Here is an 18,437-nt window from a genome sequence, read left to right as displayed (position 1 = left end):
GAGGCTCAGAGAGCACAGGAATACACAGCAGCCACTAGCCTGCACAAAGCAGGGCTGGATCTTTGTTCTCCCGGCTCCCCATCCTGGAGGCTGACTTTCTGCCTCCCCGTATGCTGAGCAAGAGCCTAAATAGGTCTGGTAGGGAAGGCCTCCTGCACAGAGCTGCCCTGCAATACACCCAGCTCACCAGCAGTAGATGCCTCTGCAGTAGTTGAACCCAGGCTCCAAAGGCACCCGGCTGGATGCCTTCTTGGCCAATTCAAAGAAGGCAGGAGCTTCTTCAAGTTTGCCACTTCTTCGTAGCAGATCGATTAATTTACTCAATACCGAAAAATTGTCTAAAATAAGAGAGCAGATATCTCCAGGCTATAACAGCTAATAGCTATGACAGGTTGGCTGGTAGAGAAAGAAGCAGGGGGTAATGCCCCTAGAAGGGGCCAGGACACACTGCCCATTTGGGCTGAGCAGGGACATTCTAATAGCTCTAGTGTCTCCTCTGGTCTCCAGTTGAATGAAGAAGAATATGCTTAAAAATAGTAATAATAGCAACTAACATTTACATAGCACTTATACTGTATCTGGCACTAAGAGCTTTGATGTGGTAGATATTCTTATTTTCCTTGTTTTACAAGATGAGGACAGTGAGACACAGAGAAGTAATTTACCATAGGCTACATAGCTAGTAAGTGGTAGACCAGGACTCAGACCCAGGAAGCCTGGCCCCAGGAAATACTCTTAATCACTGCAACCTGCAGGGCACAAGGGCAGACTCTGCCGTGGGCCTGTCAGAGCTCCAGTCTGAACTTCAAGTCTGGACCCTTTCCCAGCAGAAAGGGTAGTTTATATTGCAGCGAATCGGAATGGAGTTACACATTAGGGGAGAATTTCTAGTCCCCTCCAGGTGACTTCAGAAGGGGACTGTGTGAGGCTGTGATTTGGGGACAGACAGGCTGTCCTGGGTCCAGTGCCAACTTCCTGAGACCAGGAACTGGCCTCTTGGACTCGGGAAGGGCCAGCACGTTCCACTGGGTCTTTATCAGTTTCCTGCCTCTCTGGGAACAATCAGAGAGGAAGGGGCTTCCTCTGCCGAGTCAGGAAGGAGGGGAGAGGGCCCACCCTTCTCTGGGAGAGCAGCCCTTGCTCAGCGGGAACTGATGTATACAGTCTCAATGGGAAGAATTACCTGGTGCTTTCTCCAGAACTTGGTGGTAGAGATTGATGGCCGCTTCATAATTCTGTTTTCTAAACAGTAGGTCAGCCATCATCTATCAGAAAACACATGAATTCCAGAGAGCAGCTTACATGGGTGTTGGGGTAGTGGTGGTGTGTGGGTGGAGGTAGGGGTGATGGTGTAAGGAGAGAAGGTAGAAAAGCACATCTAAGGCAGCTTCTCTAGGCCCTGGGAGAAGCTACCAGAGAGTGGGGGCCTCCTGTGCAGGGAGTAAAGGGGGGCTGGGTGGAGGATAGAAGTGGGAGGGTAAGGCCAGGAGTAGAGGCTAGTAGGGGCTTTTGACAGCCTACAGAGCCAGCCCCTCTACCCAGGTCTGAGCACTGCCAACTCCAGGTAGTAGAAAGGGAGGGGGTGAGGTGAGGACTCTCTCCTCTGCTCTGCAAGGTCTTGGCTTGTGCTCCTGGGGTGGCCCTAGAAGACATCTGGGTTATAGAGAGGAGAGAAGCAGGATGGGGAGGGTTTTTTCACAACTTCCTGAAGCCCAGGGAAACTGTCCCACCCTGGCCTTCACCTATGGTGGACATAGTTTCCCCTGAAATGAATCAGCCTCACCCACTCCCCTTAGACTAGCCCAGGAGGATGAGGCTCGTCCCTGCCAGCCAGTCCTCCCCTCCCCTGGCTGAAGGGCTGAGCAGGTACAGCAAAGCATCTCATCTGCCTGACAGCAGAGGTGTGTCAGTGATGCATCTGAAGGTATAGGGCTAAGAAGCAGCCTGCATTTGGTCACAGGAACCCTGGGGAGGATGGGGAGGGCCTTCTGGCCTCCTACCACAGAGGTGGTCTCGTGATTCTTTTCAGTCTGCAGGAGGATGGCACAATGCTGCTCACACAGATCCAGGTGCCCCTGAAGCAGGTAGAGCTTTGCTAGCTCCAGCATTACCTGGGACAAGACCAGACATAATAAACAAAGTAATGAACCCGTGGAAAAACCCACTTCTATTAGCGCTGCCTTCAAAATATGTCTCAAATGCCCAGGGATCATTTCTCTGGGTTCTCCTTCTCCTACCCGGTTCATACCATGTGTCTTACCAACTAATCTCTGAAAGTTAAGCCTGGCTAACCAGTACTCATCCTTCAGCTTCAGCTCCAGCCTCACTCCTCTGGGAGCCCCCTGGGGCAAGTACCCTTCCTCTGAGCTCCTGTGGTGTACTGCATCCACATGCAGGACTATATTTCACAGCATCAGAACTGCCCATGCTCTCACCATACCCTCTTCCCCAAGGGTAGTCTGTGAGCAGGGACCACATCTTGCCCCACTGTGTCTCCAGAACTGGGTACAGTACCTGGCACATATTAGGTATCTGTGAAATGAGTGAATATTAAATGAATGAATAGATCTGTCATTAAGCTCTCCATTTATTCTCTTAGCATGAATGCTACTGTTCCCTGGTCTGGAGCCACACCTCCCTCACCACTCTAACCCCATTGGAGGCTCAGCCTGGGCTTCATGCCCAAAGAGCCCTGGCAGCCGCAACCCTCATCATCTCCTGATCTCTAAGGAAGACCTGAAAGTATAAGCCTAACATGACTTTTGGCAATGTCTTCTCTACTCCACCCCCTACAAATGGCTGTCCAAAGTGAGCCTTCCCAGCCTTGCCCCAAGGACGTCAGCAGGTGAGGGCCCAGGATCAGCCAGAGTAGGTGCCTCACCCCAGGAACCACTGCTGGCTGGCCTCCTATGCCCATCAGACATGCAGCTCCTTAGGGAGGGATAAAGGAAGAACTTGTCCATGTACCTGGTTAGGGAGCTTAGCAAGGCACTGTGCCCTGCTAAGAGAGGGAACAGAGTCTTGCTTTAGGCCCACTCACCTTATTGTCAGTAGGTGAGTAGGAAAGGGCATCCTTATAAGCCTTCTCTGCTTTGGCATAATCTTTCTCTGCCAGGTAGTACTCTCCAAACTGAAGGCAGATGGAAGCAGCCAGTTGCTTCTGGGAGGGGATAATTTCTGGTTGTTCTAGTGGAACACGCTTCAGTATCCGAGACTGGAGGTCCAAAGCCTTGGAAAAACAATAAAGCCAGGATCAGAACTCAGAGCCTTACATGTCGGTTCACAGAAACTTCTAAACTCTTATTTCAAAACCAGCAGTGTTAGAAAGGGCATCTTAAGTGCCCTTGCGCAAACCTGAGTCACTCTGGGTAGGCAAGGCCACTGGCTGAGTACATAGGAGACAAGCTGGCAGTGCCTTTGGGGGTAGGAGCAGAAGCAAACGCATTCAGACAAAACACTCTATTGTACTTTCCTGTTTACCTGCTCGTGTCACTCCTTGAGGCACTACATCTAAATTGTTTCAACTGCCCTAACAAGCACATAGTAGGTACCCAGTGCAGGCTGTGTTTTGCTCTGAATATATTGCCCTGTTGGGCATTTGAGGAAGTCAAATATTCACAACACAAATGATCAGGTAAGCAACCATACAGCCTGGGGGCAGGAGGAAATGGTGATGCCAGGCTTAAGTTGTAGGAAGTGGGCACAAATTAGCACTTGGTTCTCTGAGGGACAAACAGAGGAATGGAAATCCAATGGTAAACAAAGGCATGAACCATATTAAGCAGTCTATAACCACAGAGTGTACCCTAGGAACAAGTGACAAGCCATATCCCTGGTGGCAAAAGTGAGAAAGACACGAAAGGAATGGCCAGGGCCTCTCAGATCTGCCCAAAGTGAAGGGAACGTGGGTTGGGACCAGCCAGACCTGGTTCAGATCTCAGCTCAACTGCTTGCTAGTACAGCCATGCACCATAATGACTTTTTAGTCAACCAGACAAGATTATAATGCTGTATTTTTACTGTATCTTTTCTGTATCTTTTCTAAGTTCAGATATTTAGATGCACAAATACTTGCCATTGTGTTAGAATTGCCTCCAGTATTCAGAATAGTAACAAGCTGTATGGGTTTGTAGCCTGTGAGGAATATGGTGTAGTAGACTATACAATATAGGCTATACCATCTACCACGTACCACTGTGTAAGGACACTATGATCTACACACAGTGACAAAATCATATCCTTGATTTTGTTAAGCAATGGATGAATGTTTCTGTGGTTTGGATGTGTCCCCCAGATTTCATGGGTTGGAAACTCAGTCCCCAATGTGGCAGCGTTGAAAGGTGACAACTTCAGGAGGCAATTGGGTCATGAGAGCTGAGCCCTCATTAATCTGTCATTAATAAATCCATCCACAGATTAATGGGTAATGGGTTATCATATGAGTGGAACTGGTGGCTTTCTAAGAAGAAGAAAAGAAAATTATGTAACATGTTAGCATGCTCAGCTCTTACCATGTGATGCCCTGTGCCATCTTGGGAGCCACCTTAGGACTCTTAAGAAAGTACCCACCAAGCAAGAAGGCACTCACCAGATGTGCCCCTAAACCTTGGACTCCCCAGCCTTCATAACTATAAAACATAGTTCTTTTTCTTTATAAATTAACCCAGTTTCAGGTATTCTGTTATAAGACAAGAGAAAATGGACTAGCACAACTGTACTTGACTTGGGGCACATTTCTTATTCTTCTAAAGTTTTAAGTGTAAGTTGGGTATGTCACGGTGAATATCTCAAAGGGCTACTGTGAGAATTCAGTAAGAAAGCAAAAAGTCTATTACAGATCGTAGCACAGAGCTTTCAACGCATGGGAGCTACTGACATTGTCATCATCCTCGAGGACAAAGGCCCTGTCTTTCTTCCTGCCTTCCACAGCCCCGTCTAGCCAGGTTCAGAGCATTTTAGTGCACCCACCACTGAATGAACAAGGACCGGGAGGTCAGAGGTGTGACCTAGGTCCTTTTTTGAGGAAGAGGTCTGGGGCTCCTCCAGGTCTGGAGCCCTGCCCTTCCTCCTTCATCCCCTATCAGCAGAGGGAAGATGAAGAGCTTGAGTCTGCTTGTCAATTACCTTGTTCAAAGTTTCCCTCACATCTTCTTTTTTCTGGCTCTTGTAAACCTTTGCCAGCAAAAGTAAGCACTTAACATCATTCATCACGGATGGGATGTCTTTGGCTGCTAAATGGAAACTTAAATTAGTGTTCTCTGGTCCTTGGGAAGCTGGGTTGGTGGGAGGGCTGGGTTCAAACTTCTAGCTCCCAATGCTAGAAGGGACTTAAAATTCTGCCTCACCAGCTGGATTGCTTAAACTCTGGAGTTCAGGACCAGCCTGAGCGAGAGACCTCATCTCTACTAAAATAGATAGCTAGTTGTTGTGACAGGCACCTGTAGTCCCAGCTACTCAGGAGGCTGAGGCAAAAGGATCACTGGAACCTAGGAGTTTGAGGTTGCTGTGAGTTATAACACCCAGGGCAACAGAGACTCTGTCTCAAAAAACAAAACAAAACAAACAAACAAACAAAAAAAAACCTGCCTCACCAAATTCATGTTCCAGTGCCTGCTTCAAGACTTTTTCTGCTTTGTTGAACTTCTTTAACTTGAGGAGCAGTTCAGCCAGATCACAGCACAGAAAGTCCTGTCCACTAATCTTCTGGGCAGCCTCATAATAATTAATTGCCTTAGAGCAAACAAGAAATATTGACCTCTGGTCTGGTTCTGCACTTAAGTGCCTGACACCAAATTCCCCTTAGTTGTTGCCACACCAGTGGGGTCCCCAGAACATAGATACTGGAGGTGAGAAGGCTCTCCCAGTTGGCACAGGGCTCCAGCCTCAGTTTAAGCAGGTATGCGTGGTGGGGAGCAGTTGCTGGGTTCTCCCTTTGGAACCCCATTCAGCAGAAGCTGGGATGGAAACTCAGCCACTCTCCTCCCACCCGGATGCCCCACTGGTTCACCATCCTCCACCGTCCCTTCTGGTCTGACCCTCTCTCCCCCTTCCCACCTCACTCAGCCTGACCTTGGTATACTGGTGGGTCTTCACATATGCTTGCCCAATCCTGCTGACCAGGAAGGCATCGTGTGGGTTCTTTCTATAGGCCTCATCGTAGATCTCTAGGGCCTTCTCGGGCTGGTGAGGAAAGTGCCCAGGAGTCTTTTTTTCTCTCTCACTGGATAAGTGAGAATGGGGGGCCATTTGGCAAGACTACAAGGCCCCTTACTCACCTCCTGAATGTTCATAAAAGCATCACCCAGTAGCAGGCTGGTGTGGGGGCCAGGCAGATGTTCACAGAGCTCACTGCAAGAGTAACCAAAAGCTTATCTCAGGCCTGTGCATCCATCATATTTCTGAAGCCATCTCCTTCTCTTATTTCCCACTGATCCTGACTGACATTCACTCATTCACCAATCAATACTTACAGAAAGTACCCCATTTCTTACCAGCTCCCTGTTGAGCCGGGAGGCGTCTACCAATTCCTGCGACCTTAGATAGGCTCTCCTCATCTGTTCTGTAGCCACAGCCAGGGCCTTTGCTTCTTGGTCCACCCCCAGCATTCCAGATCCTTCTCTCTAAGACAGCCATACTTTGCTCTTTCTTTTCTTTTTTTTTTTTTTTTGTGGTTTTTGGCCGGGGCTGGGTATGAACTTGCCACCTCCGGCATATGGGACTGCACCCTACTCCTTGAGCCACAGGCACCGCCCCACTTTGCTCTTTCTAAAACTCCAAGCTGACTGTGCCTCCTTCCTGTTTATTGGTTTCCCTCTGCTGTATGCCCCACCCCCCCAGCACCCTGACCCCCTCCCGAATTGCCTAAATGGAGTTCTGCCTAAAGAAAGGAGTAGGAACTCCAAATCACACAGAGTAGCATGAGGCTTCAGATCCCTGCTTTCCATCTGCAGCCACTCTACCTTGGCCACACTTAAGTCACCGGACATTACCCAAGGACAGGCAGAGCCAGGCAGAAGTGTGTTCCCAGGGTCACTTTGGCACATGCTCTGGGAGCGGGGCCCACAGCCTTCCACCAAAATGTGAATCACACAAAAGGTGTAGGGAGGGGCGGCGCCTGTGGCTCAGTGGGTAGGGTGGCGGGTTCAAACCCAGCCCCGGCCAAACTGCAACAAAAAAAATAGCCGGGCATTGTGGCAGGCGCCTGTAGTCCCAGCTGCTCGGGAGGCTGAGGCAAGAGAATCGCGTAAGCCCAAGAGTTAGAGGTTGCTGTGAGCCGTGTGACGCCACGGCACTCTACCCGAGGGCGGTACAGTGAGGCTCTGTCTCTACAAAAAAAAAAAAAAAAGGTGTAGGAATACACTGCGTCTGGCCCACACCTGTAATCCCAGCACTCTGGGAGGCTGAGGGGGGTGGATTGCCTGAGCTCACAGGTTCAAGACCAGACTGATCCAGGGTGAGACTCCACCTCTAAAACTAGCCAGGTGTGTGTTGCACACTGTAGTCCCAGCTACTCAGGAGGTGGAGGCAAAAGAGTTAGAGGTTGAGCCCAAGAGTTAGAGGTTGCTTTGAGCTATGATGCTATGGCACTCTACTGAGGGTGACAAAATGAGACTGTGTCTCAAAAAAACAAAACAAATAAAACAAATCCCAAAAGGTGCAGGAAAGTGGGGGAGGCATGAAGCACTCAGAGCCAATTTCATTCTGTGTCCTCAGATTCACCCCTCAGCAAGGCTTACTGACCCATCATCCTCGAGTTCTAACCCATGGAAAATTCCATATGTTTGTGGAACACACCCTGAGGACACAAGCTGGAGATGTAGGTTGAAGAACTACAATCTGAAGGAAACACTCCCGCAGATACAATCAAGGAAGCAGCTGCCCTGTTGCTGCCTGTGGGACTTACCGGTAGCATCCAATGTAGAGGCGGATGTCTTTGCGAGTCTGCAGGTAGATGCTGGCCATCTTCTCCTTGGCTTCCATGTAGCAGGGCTGCTTGGGTGTGATGTTCCTCAGCATGCTCAGAGCCATGTCCACATTGCCCTTGCTCAGGGCCAAGTCCACATTGGCGATGGTAATGCGGATCTCTTCTGGAGTGCCGCTGAACTCGTTGATGGCATCCTGCATGACTTTTGTGGCCTCATGCTAAAACATGGGAACCAAATAGACCCTCCAATTGATGTACAAGTAAACAATAGGCACTCAAAGAGCCTGCCTCCCGGGCCCACCCTGAGCCTCCAAAGTGCCCCACGCCCCAGGGAGAGAGCACAGCATTTCTTACCAGCTCCCCATTCAGTCGGAGGGCATCTACCAATTCCAGTAGGATGGATACCCGCTCACTGGGCCGCACAGACAGCCCACGTAACTTCTTGCCTGCTTCAGTCTTCAGAGTTGGCAATTTCATGATCATTTTCAGGGTCTTTATTGCCTCTGGATAGTCTCCAGTCTTGTTAAGGGCCTTGGCCTTGATGAAGTGGTAGAGGGGGTGGTCTCGGACCTAGGAGGAGCACAGCAAAGTAAGGGGCTCTAGTTCTCTAACTGCTGCTGCAGCTGCTTCTGCTGCTCACAGCAGCCAGATTCACGAGTGCCAGGACAGTCCGCCCTGCCTGGGGGCCAGTAGAGGGTCTGAGGGACATAGGCAAATGTGGGCTTCAGCTAGCTGGACTTGGGGATGCTGAGTGGGTGACAGGGCACAGAGGATCCCCACCTGGAAGTTGTGGCTGACACCCAGCTCTAAGCTGTGGGAGCACATGGCAAAGTTGCCTTGAGTCAAGTAGATCTGGGCCATGAGGAGGTGGGCGTCGACGGAGGAGGGTTCCAGCTCTATGCAACGCTGCAGGGTGCTCTGGGCATTCTCTAGCTCCCCTAGAAATAATACATATACACCTCTACATGCAGGGATCCTCAAGGGCCCCTGAGATCCCATATGGAAAGGTAGAATGAATTTTACATGTCCTGTTACCCAGAAATAGTCAGGTTGGGTATTTTACCCAGCTCTTTTCTACTTCATTTATAAGTCCCTTTCTGAAGTTAAAACTGCAGTTTTTGCCCTGACTCAGACAAAAGCCAGGAAACTCAAACCTCAGTGTAACATCCTCCTTGTGTCATAATCCTCAGGGAGGCAGCTAAGTTGCTTCATTGCTCCATCTGGAAGCCCAGGGGAACATGTAAGTCTCAATTCCCACACCTAAGAGGAGAGCAAAACCTAACAACAACAACAACAACTTAACCAGTCACAATTTATGAAGAACCTACTCTATGTTTTACTCTCAAAGCCTTTTTTTTTTTTTTTTTTTTAATTTTAGAGTAATATGAAGGTACAAACGATTAGGCTGCAGTGTTTGTGTTAGGTAAGGTCCCTGTCGTAGTTCTGCCCCTTACCCAAGAGGTGTGCCATGTACTCTTACATTGTGCCCATTAGGTGAGAGCTCACCAATTCCCCTCCCTTTCCCCCCCCCCCAACCAGAATTAAATTGAGTTTTTCTCTTGTGTGGGAATGTATTTGTTCTTCTATTGGCTTCATATTAGTATTCAATACATTGGATATTTCCTTTTCCTGTGGTACTTTACTAAACAGAATGTTCTACAATTTTATCCAGGTTAATACAAAAGATGCAAAGTCTCCATCTTTTTTATGGTTGAATAATACTCCATGGTATATATATATATATCCGCCACAGTTCATAAATCCATTCCTGGGTTGATTCTACATCTTGGTGATTGTAAATTGAGCTGTGATAAACAATCTAGTACAAATGTCTTTATGATAAAATGATTTTTTTTTCTTCTGGATAGATATCTAGTAATGGGATTCTGTCTCAGGGCACTTTTAGAAAGTCTGTTTTAATATTTGCCTAGCCCTGCAAGTTTAGTATTATTACTGTTTTTTAAATGTGGGACCTATGGCTCCAGTGATGTAAGCCACTCACCTTGGAAGGGGCCAAGTCAGCATTTAGATGCAGGCCCATTTGGCTCCTGAGTCTCAGCAGGGAAGCCCCTGGTGCTAGGAGGCTGAGGGGCCTCCCTGCAGCTGTGCTGGCATTTCCAGGGTAACAGTGGCAGCCTGTGGCAAATTAGTAGAGGAGCCCTCCTCCCTCTGTAGCCAGGTCTCTCAACAGTTCTTCTGGGGGTCCATAACCTAATAGGTGGGTAGTATCTGCTTCTGGATTCCAAGATCCCTGCTTGTTCTCTGTGTGTTGTGCAAATGTGGAGAGGTCACCATGCCAACCTAAGCAGCTGGAGAACTTGCTTTGGCCCCAAACTCATTGGCAGTTGCCAGTACCCTGGGGGAGTCCTCTCATCCTGGCCTCGTACTGAGGAGACCTTGAAGCTGTAGGTTAACCTAACACCTAGATAAACACAGGAAGCCCAACAGATGAAAACAGGGAGCTCTCACCAGAGTGCAGCCCATACAAGGTAGGGCCAGAGGACAGACACAGGGCCACAGTATTCTGGATTCTTGGGATGCCCCACAGCACCAGAGATCAGCCTGGTTTTCAGGCAGACAGGATGGGGTGAAAGGCTGCAGGACAAAATACTTCAGGGGAGGGATTTGTGTCAGAGAGGACAACAGGGCACTCAGAGAATTCTTCCTCTCTTTCCTACTCTCTCTAGGGTTGGGCCTTGGGATGGGAGGTGAAAGGGACCTAGAGTTTGTGAAAGACTAATGATACCAGGCCTCTTCTCTCTACAAGACCTTGCCTAATACCTTTTAAAACTGCAGCCTGCTACCTACCCCCTCCTATACTCTTCTCTGCTATACCCTTCTCTCCTGTACCCTTCACCATAGCATTATTGCATTCTAACAAGCAATATGACTTGCTGATTGCTTGTCAATTTCCCCTTATTCCTTTTGAGTATTCCTGTATCTAAGAAAAAGTTCAATGACTGCTACCTGAAAAAAACCTGAGTGTGGGGGTCAAGGTTATTTGCAGGCTGGAGGCTGAAGACTGCACTGGCCTGCTTGGTGAGAGGCATGTGTGTATATGTAAAGTATTCCAGGCAGGGAGCCTGTGGACGCAAGCTCCACCAGGTGACTGAACAGATGAATGGATGAAGAAATGTGAGAAGACGCAAGGACTTACCTGGCCACCAGGACCCACTAGCTCACCTGAGAGATACTTGACCTGAGCCATCACATATAGGGCGTCAACCAGGGCTGGTGCTGCTTTGACTACAGGATTCAAGATCACAGTGACTTGTTTAAGAAGTGGAGACACGATCTGGCCTGGTGACCGGGGCTGTAGGAATAAGGGCAGATGGCTGTGTGGTTTGACCCACTTAAGAGAGACTCCCAGAGCTCTCAGGAAACCCTCTCATTGAAGGAATTTTACTTTATTCCACACTTATTTATTATGCACTGTGTACCAGCTAGTGCCAGAACATGAGCTCCAGGGAATGGGGATTTTGTTTTGTTCATGTTGTGTCCCCAGACTGGCACACAGTCATGCACTCAATAAATATTTATAGAATGACTCATTACAAGGCATGGGGGGATATTATGATGTATAAAAATGTGACCTTTGCTCATAAGGAATCTTGACTGGCTGGGAAAGCAGGACAAACAAGTAAAGACTAACATATTGCTTAGAAGGCTTCTGACAAAAAGGGAGCCAAGTTCTTGTCTAGGACAAAGTCACTGGCAGGGGATGGTGCCCTGCTCCTCCAAGTGTGGTCTCCCGGCTAACAGCATCAGCATCACTTGGGTGCTTTGTAGAGACGTAGGGCTTTGGGTCCCACTTACAGAGTTAGAATCTGCACTGGAACAACCTCCCAGGTGATTCATGTGCTGCACATTCAAGTTTGAAAAGTGCTCTGCTCCCGAACCTCCCAGGGCTCAGAGTAGCCTGTTATATGCCCGCCTCTTTCAGGTGGGTACCATCCAAACCTGTACTCCAGACCCTTGCCACAAAGATGGGCCTTCCCCTAACCTGTTTGGGGCAGAAGAGCAGGTACTCCTTGGCAATGTAGACCAGGAAGTGGGGGTCCAGCTTTTCAAAGTACTCGGAGCCCAGGGGGAGGCCCTGCATGCTGGAGAAGTGAAGCTCTACTGTTTCTTTCAGGAGCGCTGTGGTCTCCTGCTCCCCCTTGTGCTTCTTAGATGCTAGAAGGGCTTGGAGGAAAATCAGCACCTGTGGAGACAAGGCCTGACTCTCAGAGCCAATGCCACCCTGGGCAGAGTTGGCAGGTGAGGGTAAGTGGAGGTCTAGACCATCTTGGATGCTTCATTGGAATTTGAGGATGGGAAGAGGGCTGAAGATGCAATCTTGGCACAATCCGTGTCTCCAGGGAGCTCTGACCTCAGACTTCCCAAGGGACTGCTGTACTTCCTTCAGGAATTCCAGCTGGTGCTCAGCCTCCTCCAGGTGTCCTTCTAAGATCTGGCACCAGATAATCCCTGTAAGTGGGATTAAATGAGGATAAGCAGCCAGCTCCAAAGCAGAGCCAGAAGGTCACCAAGTCAAGAAGCATGAATGAGACAGTGGAAGGAAGGAGTGCCAGGGCAGCGGGATTTTTTCTAACATCCTCACAAACTTAAAGTACAATATATGTTCATGGAAAAGAGTTCAAATAAGACAATATAGGAAAACATCCTTAGTTCATTCTCTGGCTTTAACAATGTCTCTCTCTCTAGAGGTAACCACTATTGACAATTTGGGGTACTTTCCTTCAAACAATTTTCCTTTTTTTTTGTGGTTTTTGGCCAGGGCTGGGTTTGAACCCGCCACCTCTGGCATATGGGACCAGCGCCCTACTCCTTGAGCCACAGGCACCGCCCAATTTTCTAGGTATATATATGTTATTAATATATACACACATACACACCCAATTCAAACATATATAATTTATACTCATACATATGAGCATATCAATGGGTTTAAAACACACATACACAAAGGGAATCAAATTCCATATGTGCCATTTGCTACTTGCTTTTTTCTCTTTATAATGATAGACATATTTTTCCATCACTTCATACAAATATACCCCATTTTCTTTAATGACAACATAATATACCATTGTGGATGCAACCATTATTTGACTATATCACCCTATTAGAGGACATTTCATTTCCTTTCACATTTACTTTGTTTTCAATGCTTAATTATTACAATACTATGATAAATATTTTCATACGTTCAAATTCCTGAAGGAGAGCTGATAGGTTATAGGGCATGCACATTTAAAATGTTAACAGGGAGGTGGCGCCTGTGGCTCAAGAAGGGTGCTGGCCCCATATACCAGGGGTGGCGGGTTCAAGCCCAGCCCTGGCCAAAACTGGAAAAAAAAAAAAAAAGTTAATAAGGGCAAGCCTTGGTGACTCACACCTGTCACCCTAGAACTTTGGGAGGCTGAGGCAGGAGGATTGCTTGAGGCCATGAGTTTAAGATTGTAATGAGCTATGATGATGCCAGTGCAGTACGACCTGGGCAATAGAGTGAGACTTTGTCTCAACAAACAAAAAAAACATGTTGGTATATAGAGTGAACTTGCCCTTTAAAGATATTTGAATTTACTACTGTCAAGAATTTTAGGGTCGGGCATGGTGGCTCATGCCTGTAATCCTAGCATTGAGGAGGCTGAGGTGGGTGGATTACCCACAGATTCAAGACCAGCCTGAGTCAGAGCAAGACCTCGTCCCTTAAAAAAAATAAAAATTTGCTTTATTAGAAGCTTTAAAAAATGTACAGTTGCCTGAAGTTACTATAAATGAAGAAACTGCTTTAGCAGAAGTTAATTTAAAGAAGAAAAGTTATTTGAATATTAGAACTCATCTAGTTGCAACTTCCTTTGCTGTGTTTGATGACACTCTGCTCATAGTTGACCCTACTGGAGAGGAGGAACACCTGGCAACTGGAACCTTAACAATAGTAATGGACGAGGAAGGCAAGCTCTGCTGTTTGCACAAACCAGGTGGAAGTGGGCTGACTGGAGCTAAACTTCAGGACTGTATGAGCCGAGCAGTTACAAGGCACAAAGAAGTAAAAAAGCTGATGGATGAAATAATTAAGAGTATGAAACCCAAATAAACAGCTACTATGTTTTCAAAACAGATTTGTAAAAATTGTATTTGTTACATTGTGCACAAATCTTTTATACTAAATAGATACCAAACTACATTCTTCTGAAAAAAAAAAAAAAATAGCTGGCATTGTGGCAGCTGTAGTCCCAGCTACTAGAACACCAGGACACTCTACTAAGAGTGGCAAAGTGAGACTCTGTTTCAAAAAAAAAAAAAAGAATTTAAAAGAGTCCTTTCCCTACAAATTTACAGCTATACTTTATCTTTGCCAGTCTCCTGTCTCAGCCTCCGGAGTAGTTGAGACTACAGGCTCCTGCCACACCTCCTGGCGAATTTTTTGTATTTTTAGTAGAGATAGGGTCTCACTCTTGCTTAGGCTGGTCTCCCAACTCCTGAGCTCAAGGGATCCTCCCACCTCAGTCTCTCAGTATAATAATATTTTTTTAATCACACTCCAAGAGTGTGAGGTTGCTGTGAGCTATGAAGACTCCATGGCACTCTACCTAGAGTGACAGAGTAAGTCTCTTATTGCCAAAAAAAAAAAAAACATTGTAAGATAAAAATTCCACAGATGGGTCAAATGGGGATAGATAGAATTGAAAACCAAGCAGGTGATTAGGAAGACAATCAGAAATAAATATACTAAAATAGCCAAGAAATATCTGTAAAAGACTAGTAAGGACTGAGCATGGAGGTTCATGCCTAGAATCCTAGCACCCTTGGAGGCTAAGGTGGGAGAATCACTTGAGCTCAAGAGACCCTGTCCCTACTAAAAATAAAAAAAAAATTAGCAGGGCATTGTGGCAGGCACCTTTACTCCCAGCTACTCAGGAGGCTGAAGCAAGAGTATCACTTGAGCCCAGGAGTTTGAGGCTACTGTGAGCTAGGGGCTAATGCTGTGAGTTTGGTGCTCTAACCAAACTCTGTCTCAAGGAAAAAAAATAAAAAAGAATACTAAAGACAGAGATTTTTTCCTCCCAACATCAAAATATATTACAAAACCACAGTAATTAAGTCAACTTGAGGCCAAGGCCGGCTAGAATAAACAAATAGATAAATAAGGTCTTATTTCAAACTGAGAGGCTGTTCAGTAACTCCTTGTTGGACATCTGTTTATGCATTATGAAAAAAGTAAAGTCCCCATCTCTACCATACTGAAAAATATATTCGAGATGACTGAAGTATTAAACATAAAAATTAAATAGGACTTGGATTTTTCTGGGAATTCTAATCCTAACTGCAAACTCAGAAGCTAAAAATATTTTACCTATGTGACTGTAAAAAATTTAAAATTATTAAATGTCAAAAGATACTGTAAAAATAGTTAAAAGATAAATGGAAAGCAAAAAATGTTTACAGCAAAGGATTAATAATATTAATATATAAGGATAAAAAAGAAAATTATTCCCCGAGGCCAGGCATGGTGGCTCATGCCTGTAATCTTAGCATTCTGGAATGCTAAGGCCAGTAGATAGCTTGATCTCATGAGTTTGAGATCAGCCTGAGCAAAAGCAAGGTACTCCTTGGCAATGTAGACCAGGAAGTGGGGGTCCAGCTTTTCAAAGTACTCGGAGCCCAGGGGGAGGCCCTGCATGCTGGAGAAGTGAAGCTCTACTGTTTCTTTCAGGAGCACTGTGGTCTCCTGCTCCCCCTCCCCATCTCTCCTAAAAATAGAAAAACTGAGGCAAGAAGATCACTTGAGCCCAAAAGTTGGAGTTCCAGAAATTCCCTTGACATTTACAGAAAGGATTAAAAAAAAAAAAAAAAGTTGTCTGGACAGACAGGGAACTAAAACTCTCAAAACTACTCTTTCTGGTGGCTTTCAGCTCAGGGATCTGCAGAAGTAGGGTTGGCTAAGGGGAGTCTAGAGGCTCTGTGTGAGTGAAGGTGGTGAGTAGAACCATCTCCAAGACTTGCCTGTGGTGCCTAAGAAGAGGCAGGGCCTCTGAGTATAGGGCTGGGAGTATTCCTATGAAATCAGAGCATGGACACCAGAAGTCTGATAGAGATCAGAGTGGCTTTTTTTTTCTTTTTCTTTTTTGAGACAAGGTCTCCCTTTGTTGCCCAGGCTAGAGTGCAGTGGTATCATCATGGCTCACAGAAACGTCAAACTCCAGGACTCAAGCAATCTTTCTGCTTCAGCATCTCAAGTAGCTGCGACTACAGGCACCTGCCTTAATGCTTGGATAATTTTTCTATTTTTTTTGTAGAGATGGGGTCTTGCTATGTTGCTTGGGCTGGTCTTAAACTCCTGACCTCAAGTGACTCTCCTACCTCAGTTTCCCAGAGTGCTAGGATGTGAGCCACTGCACCTGGCCCAGAGTGGCTTTGATCACACCTCCAAGCTTTCCTGAGCCTCTTATATCTATTGTTGTGGATTTCCAGAAAGGTACCCCATCATACATTGCATCTCCAAACTCATACACCCTCTAGGGAGAATGCTTCCCAGCCTCTCCCTTCTAGACCCATGGAAGCTGCCCAACTTGGCTACCACCACCTCCCTGACCAGCCTGTATAGACCTGTCAGAACAGCCACACCACTCTGGTTCAGTCTCATGCCCTCTGAATACCACTGCAATGCCTCCTTCACTTGGTTTCGCAGGATGTAGAGATAGCCCAGCTCTGTGGCTGCACAGGCGTAGGAAGATGTGGTCATGAAGATTCGCTCCAGGAAGCTATACACTTGCTGTAGAATCGCCTGATGCTTCCCACACTGCAAGGAACCAACATATGGGAATGGAGAGACCAGTCAGTCCAACCTGTCTGAGCAAGGTATCTTCAGGAGTGAGGGACAATTTGGCAGGGCTTGGTAGGCTCATGAGGACCTGGTAGGTACCCTGTGTCTCGGCAGTTGGGTCTATGGATTTGCCTCCCTCCTAAGAATCCTCCCACTGGCCACATCTAAGGAATCTGTCTCCAGCCACAGAGTTCCCTGAGGAACCTTTCCCCTGTCTGGGCATAGTAACTGGTCCAAGGAGTCACCAAGAGCTTTTTTCAAAATTTGAAGAAAATAGTTTTTCAAAGTGAGAGAAGTTCTTTGTGTCCGTCCACTGGTGAGAAATGCCCCTGAAGGCTGCCACCAATCACCTTCCCTGCCATGGTGGATGAGGCAGAGAGAATCAGACACATATGAAGGGAGAGATGGTGTCCTGGTGCAGGCAGCTCCACAGCTCTGGTCCCTGAGGCCCAGAGTGTCCTCATTCTTACAGCAATTCCTTCTAGTGCTTTAGGGCTGAAGGATCTGACAGAGACACAGATTCTTTGGCAACTTGGTTTATTCTGACCTTCCTTGTTGTCAAAGAAGCCTAGGTAGGCCAGCCTTCTCAGGTCATTTCCTCAAAAAAAAAAAAAAAAAAAAAAGAAAGGGCGGGGGGGAATTGGGAATTGGGTACCCTAGCACCCAAAGCCAGAGGTGGGCATAGCACGGCTGGCAGCTGGGCATAGCACAGCTGGCAGCTGTGCTGCCCAGAAGCTATAATACCACCTGCTCTCCCCAAATATGGCCCTCCAAAAGCACTTTTGAACCTAACTCCCTGATCTTCATAGCATCTCTGTGGGGCACCTGGGCCAAGAACACCAAAACCACATGTCATAGTTATCAGCCAGAGTCAGACAGGGGTCACATTGTGGGTCACCAGCCTGAAAGCCAAGTTTTTTTTTTTTTTTGAGACAGAGTCTCACGCTGTCACCCTGGGTAGAGCACTGTGGCATCACAGCGCACAGCAACCTCCAACTCCTGGGCTTAAGTGATTCTCTTGCCTCAGCCTCCCAAGTAGCTGGGACTACAGGCACCTCCACAATGCCCGGCTATTTTTTGGTTGTACTTGTCACTGTTGTTTGGCAGGCCCAGGCTGGATTTGAACTCGCCAGCTCCAGTATATGTGGCTGGCGCCTCGGCTGCTTGAGCTACAGGCGCCGAGCCCTGAAAGCCAACTTCGAGTTGGAGAGAGAAGGGCAGGGTGCTCAGGGACCTTCCTGGGGGAAGCACAGGTCTCCTGAGAAATGCAGAGAGAAATATCATTTCAGAAACCAGGAAAGAATCTTCTTACCAGTCTGCCAATCACGAGAATTTTTTTAAGATGGAGGTTTGGATTTTGGGGCTCTCTCATCTCTAGCGCTTTAATCAGATTTTTAACATGATCAGCAGCCTGTAGGGACAAAACAGATAATGTTGAAGGCAACATGCAAAGCCAGAGTTGAGCCGTGGTTCTCAACCCTGGTTGTGCATCTTGGGGGAGCTTTGAAATACTCATGCTCTGGCACCACCCCCAGGGATTCAGATTTAAGTGGATTGGGGTGGCTCAGGCACAAGAATTATTGCAAAGCCCCATAGATGGAACTTTGGGATATATTATTTAATCCAGAGCTGATACTGCCCCTTTGTTCCTAAGTTTGTGAAGAGAAGCTGCCCTTTCAG

The 18,437-nt window shown here is 47.2% G+C and overlaps 1 protein-coding gene across 8 annotated transcripts in view; it reads right to left on the bottom strand.

Annotated features, from left to right (window-relative positions):
- Positions 1-18,437, bottom strand: part of TTC21A (tetratricopeptide repeat domain 21A) — a 43,561-nt gene that overhangs the window by 3,366 nt on the left and 21,758 nt on the right. For 6 of the 8 annotated variants that reach the window (XR_008381892.1, XR_008381894.1, XR_008381891.1 and 3 more), the window contains exons 8-23: positions 18,070-18,168; positions 16,541-16,733; positions 12,297-12,394; positions 11,928-12,128; positions 11,108-11,237; positions 8,705-8,862; positions 8,279-8,494; positions 7,904-8,142; positions 6,276-6,348; positions 6,070-6,180; positions 5,592-5,730; positions 5,125-5,231; positions 3,041-3,229; positions 2,001-2,111; positions 1,184-1,265; positions 188-338 (exon numbers count right to left, since the gene is read on the bottom strand). Coding sequence is in view for 2 of the 8 variants with exons in the window: in XM_053600435.1 (XP_053456410.1) it covers positions 188-338; positions 1,184-1,265; positions 2,001-2,111; positions 3,041-3,229; positions 5,125-5,231; positions 5,592-5,730; positions 6,070-6,180; positions 6,276-6,348; positions 7,904-8,142; positions 8,279-8,494; positions 8,705-8,862; positions 11,108-11,237; positions 11,928-12,128; positions 12,297-12,394; positions 16,541-16,733; positions 18,070-18,168 (2,297 nt within the window). In the remaining 6 variants the exon portion in view is untranslated. The remainder of the gene's footprint in view (positions 1-187; positions 339-1,183; positions 1,266-2,000; positions 2,112-3,040; positions 3,230-5,124; positions 5,232-5,591; positions 5,731-6,069; positions 6,181-6,275; positions 6,349-7,903; positions 8,143-8,278; positions 8,495-8,704; positions 8,863-11,107; positions 11,238-11,927; positions 12,129-12,296; positions 12,395-16,540; positions 16,734-18,069; positions 18,169-18,437) is intronic. The other 2 variants (XM_053600436.1, XR_008381895.1) reach the window with 2 other exon arrangements.

This window comes from Nycticebus coucang, chromosome 8 (genome assembly GCF_027406575.1).
Source record: "Nycticebus coucang isolate mNycCou1 chromosome 8, mNycCou1.pri, whole genome shotgun sequence".
Taxonomy (NCBI): Eukaryota; Metazoa; Chordata; class Mammalia; order Primates; family Lorisidae; genus Nycticebus; species Nycticebus coucang.
The sequence above is the reverse complement of the archived record's forward strand: the minus strand, read 5'-3'. Positions and strand labels throughout refer to the sequence as shown.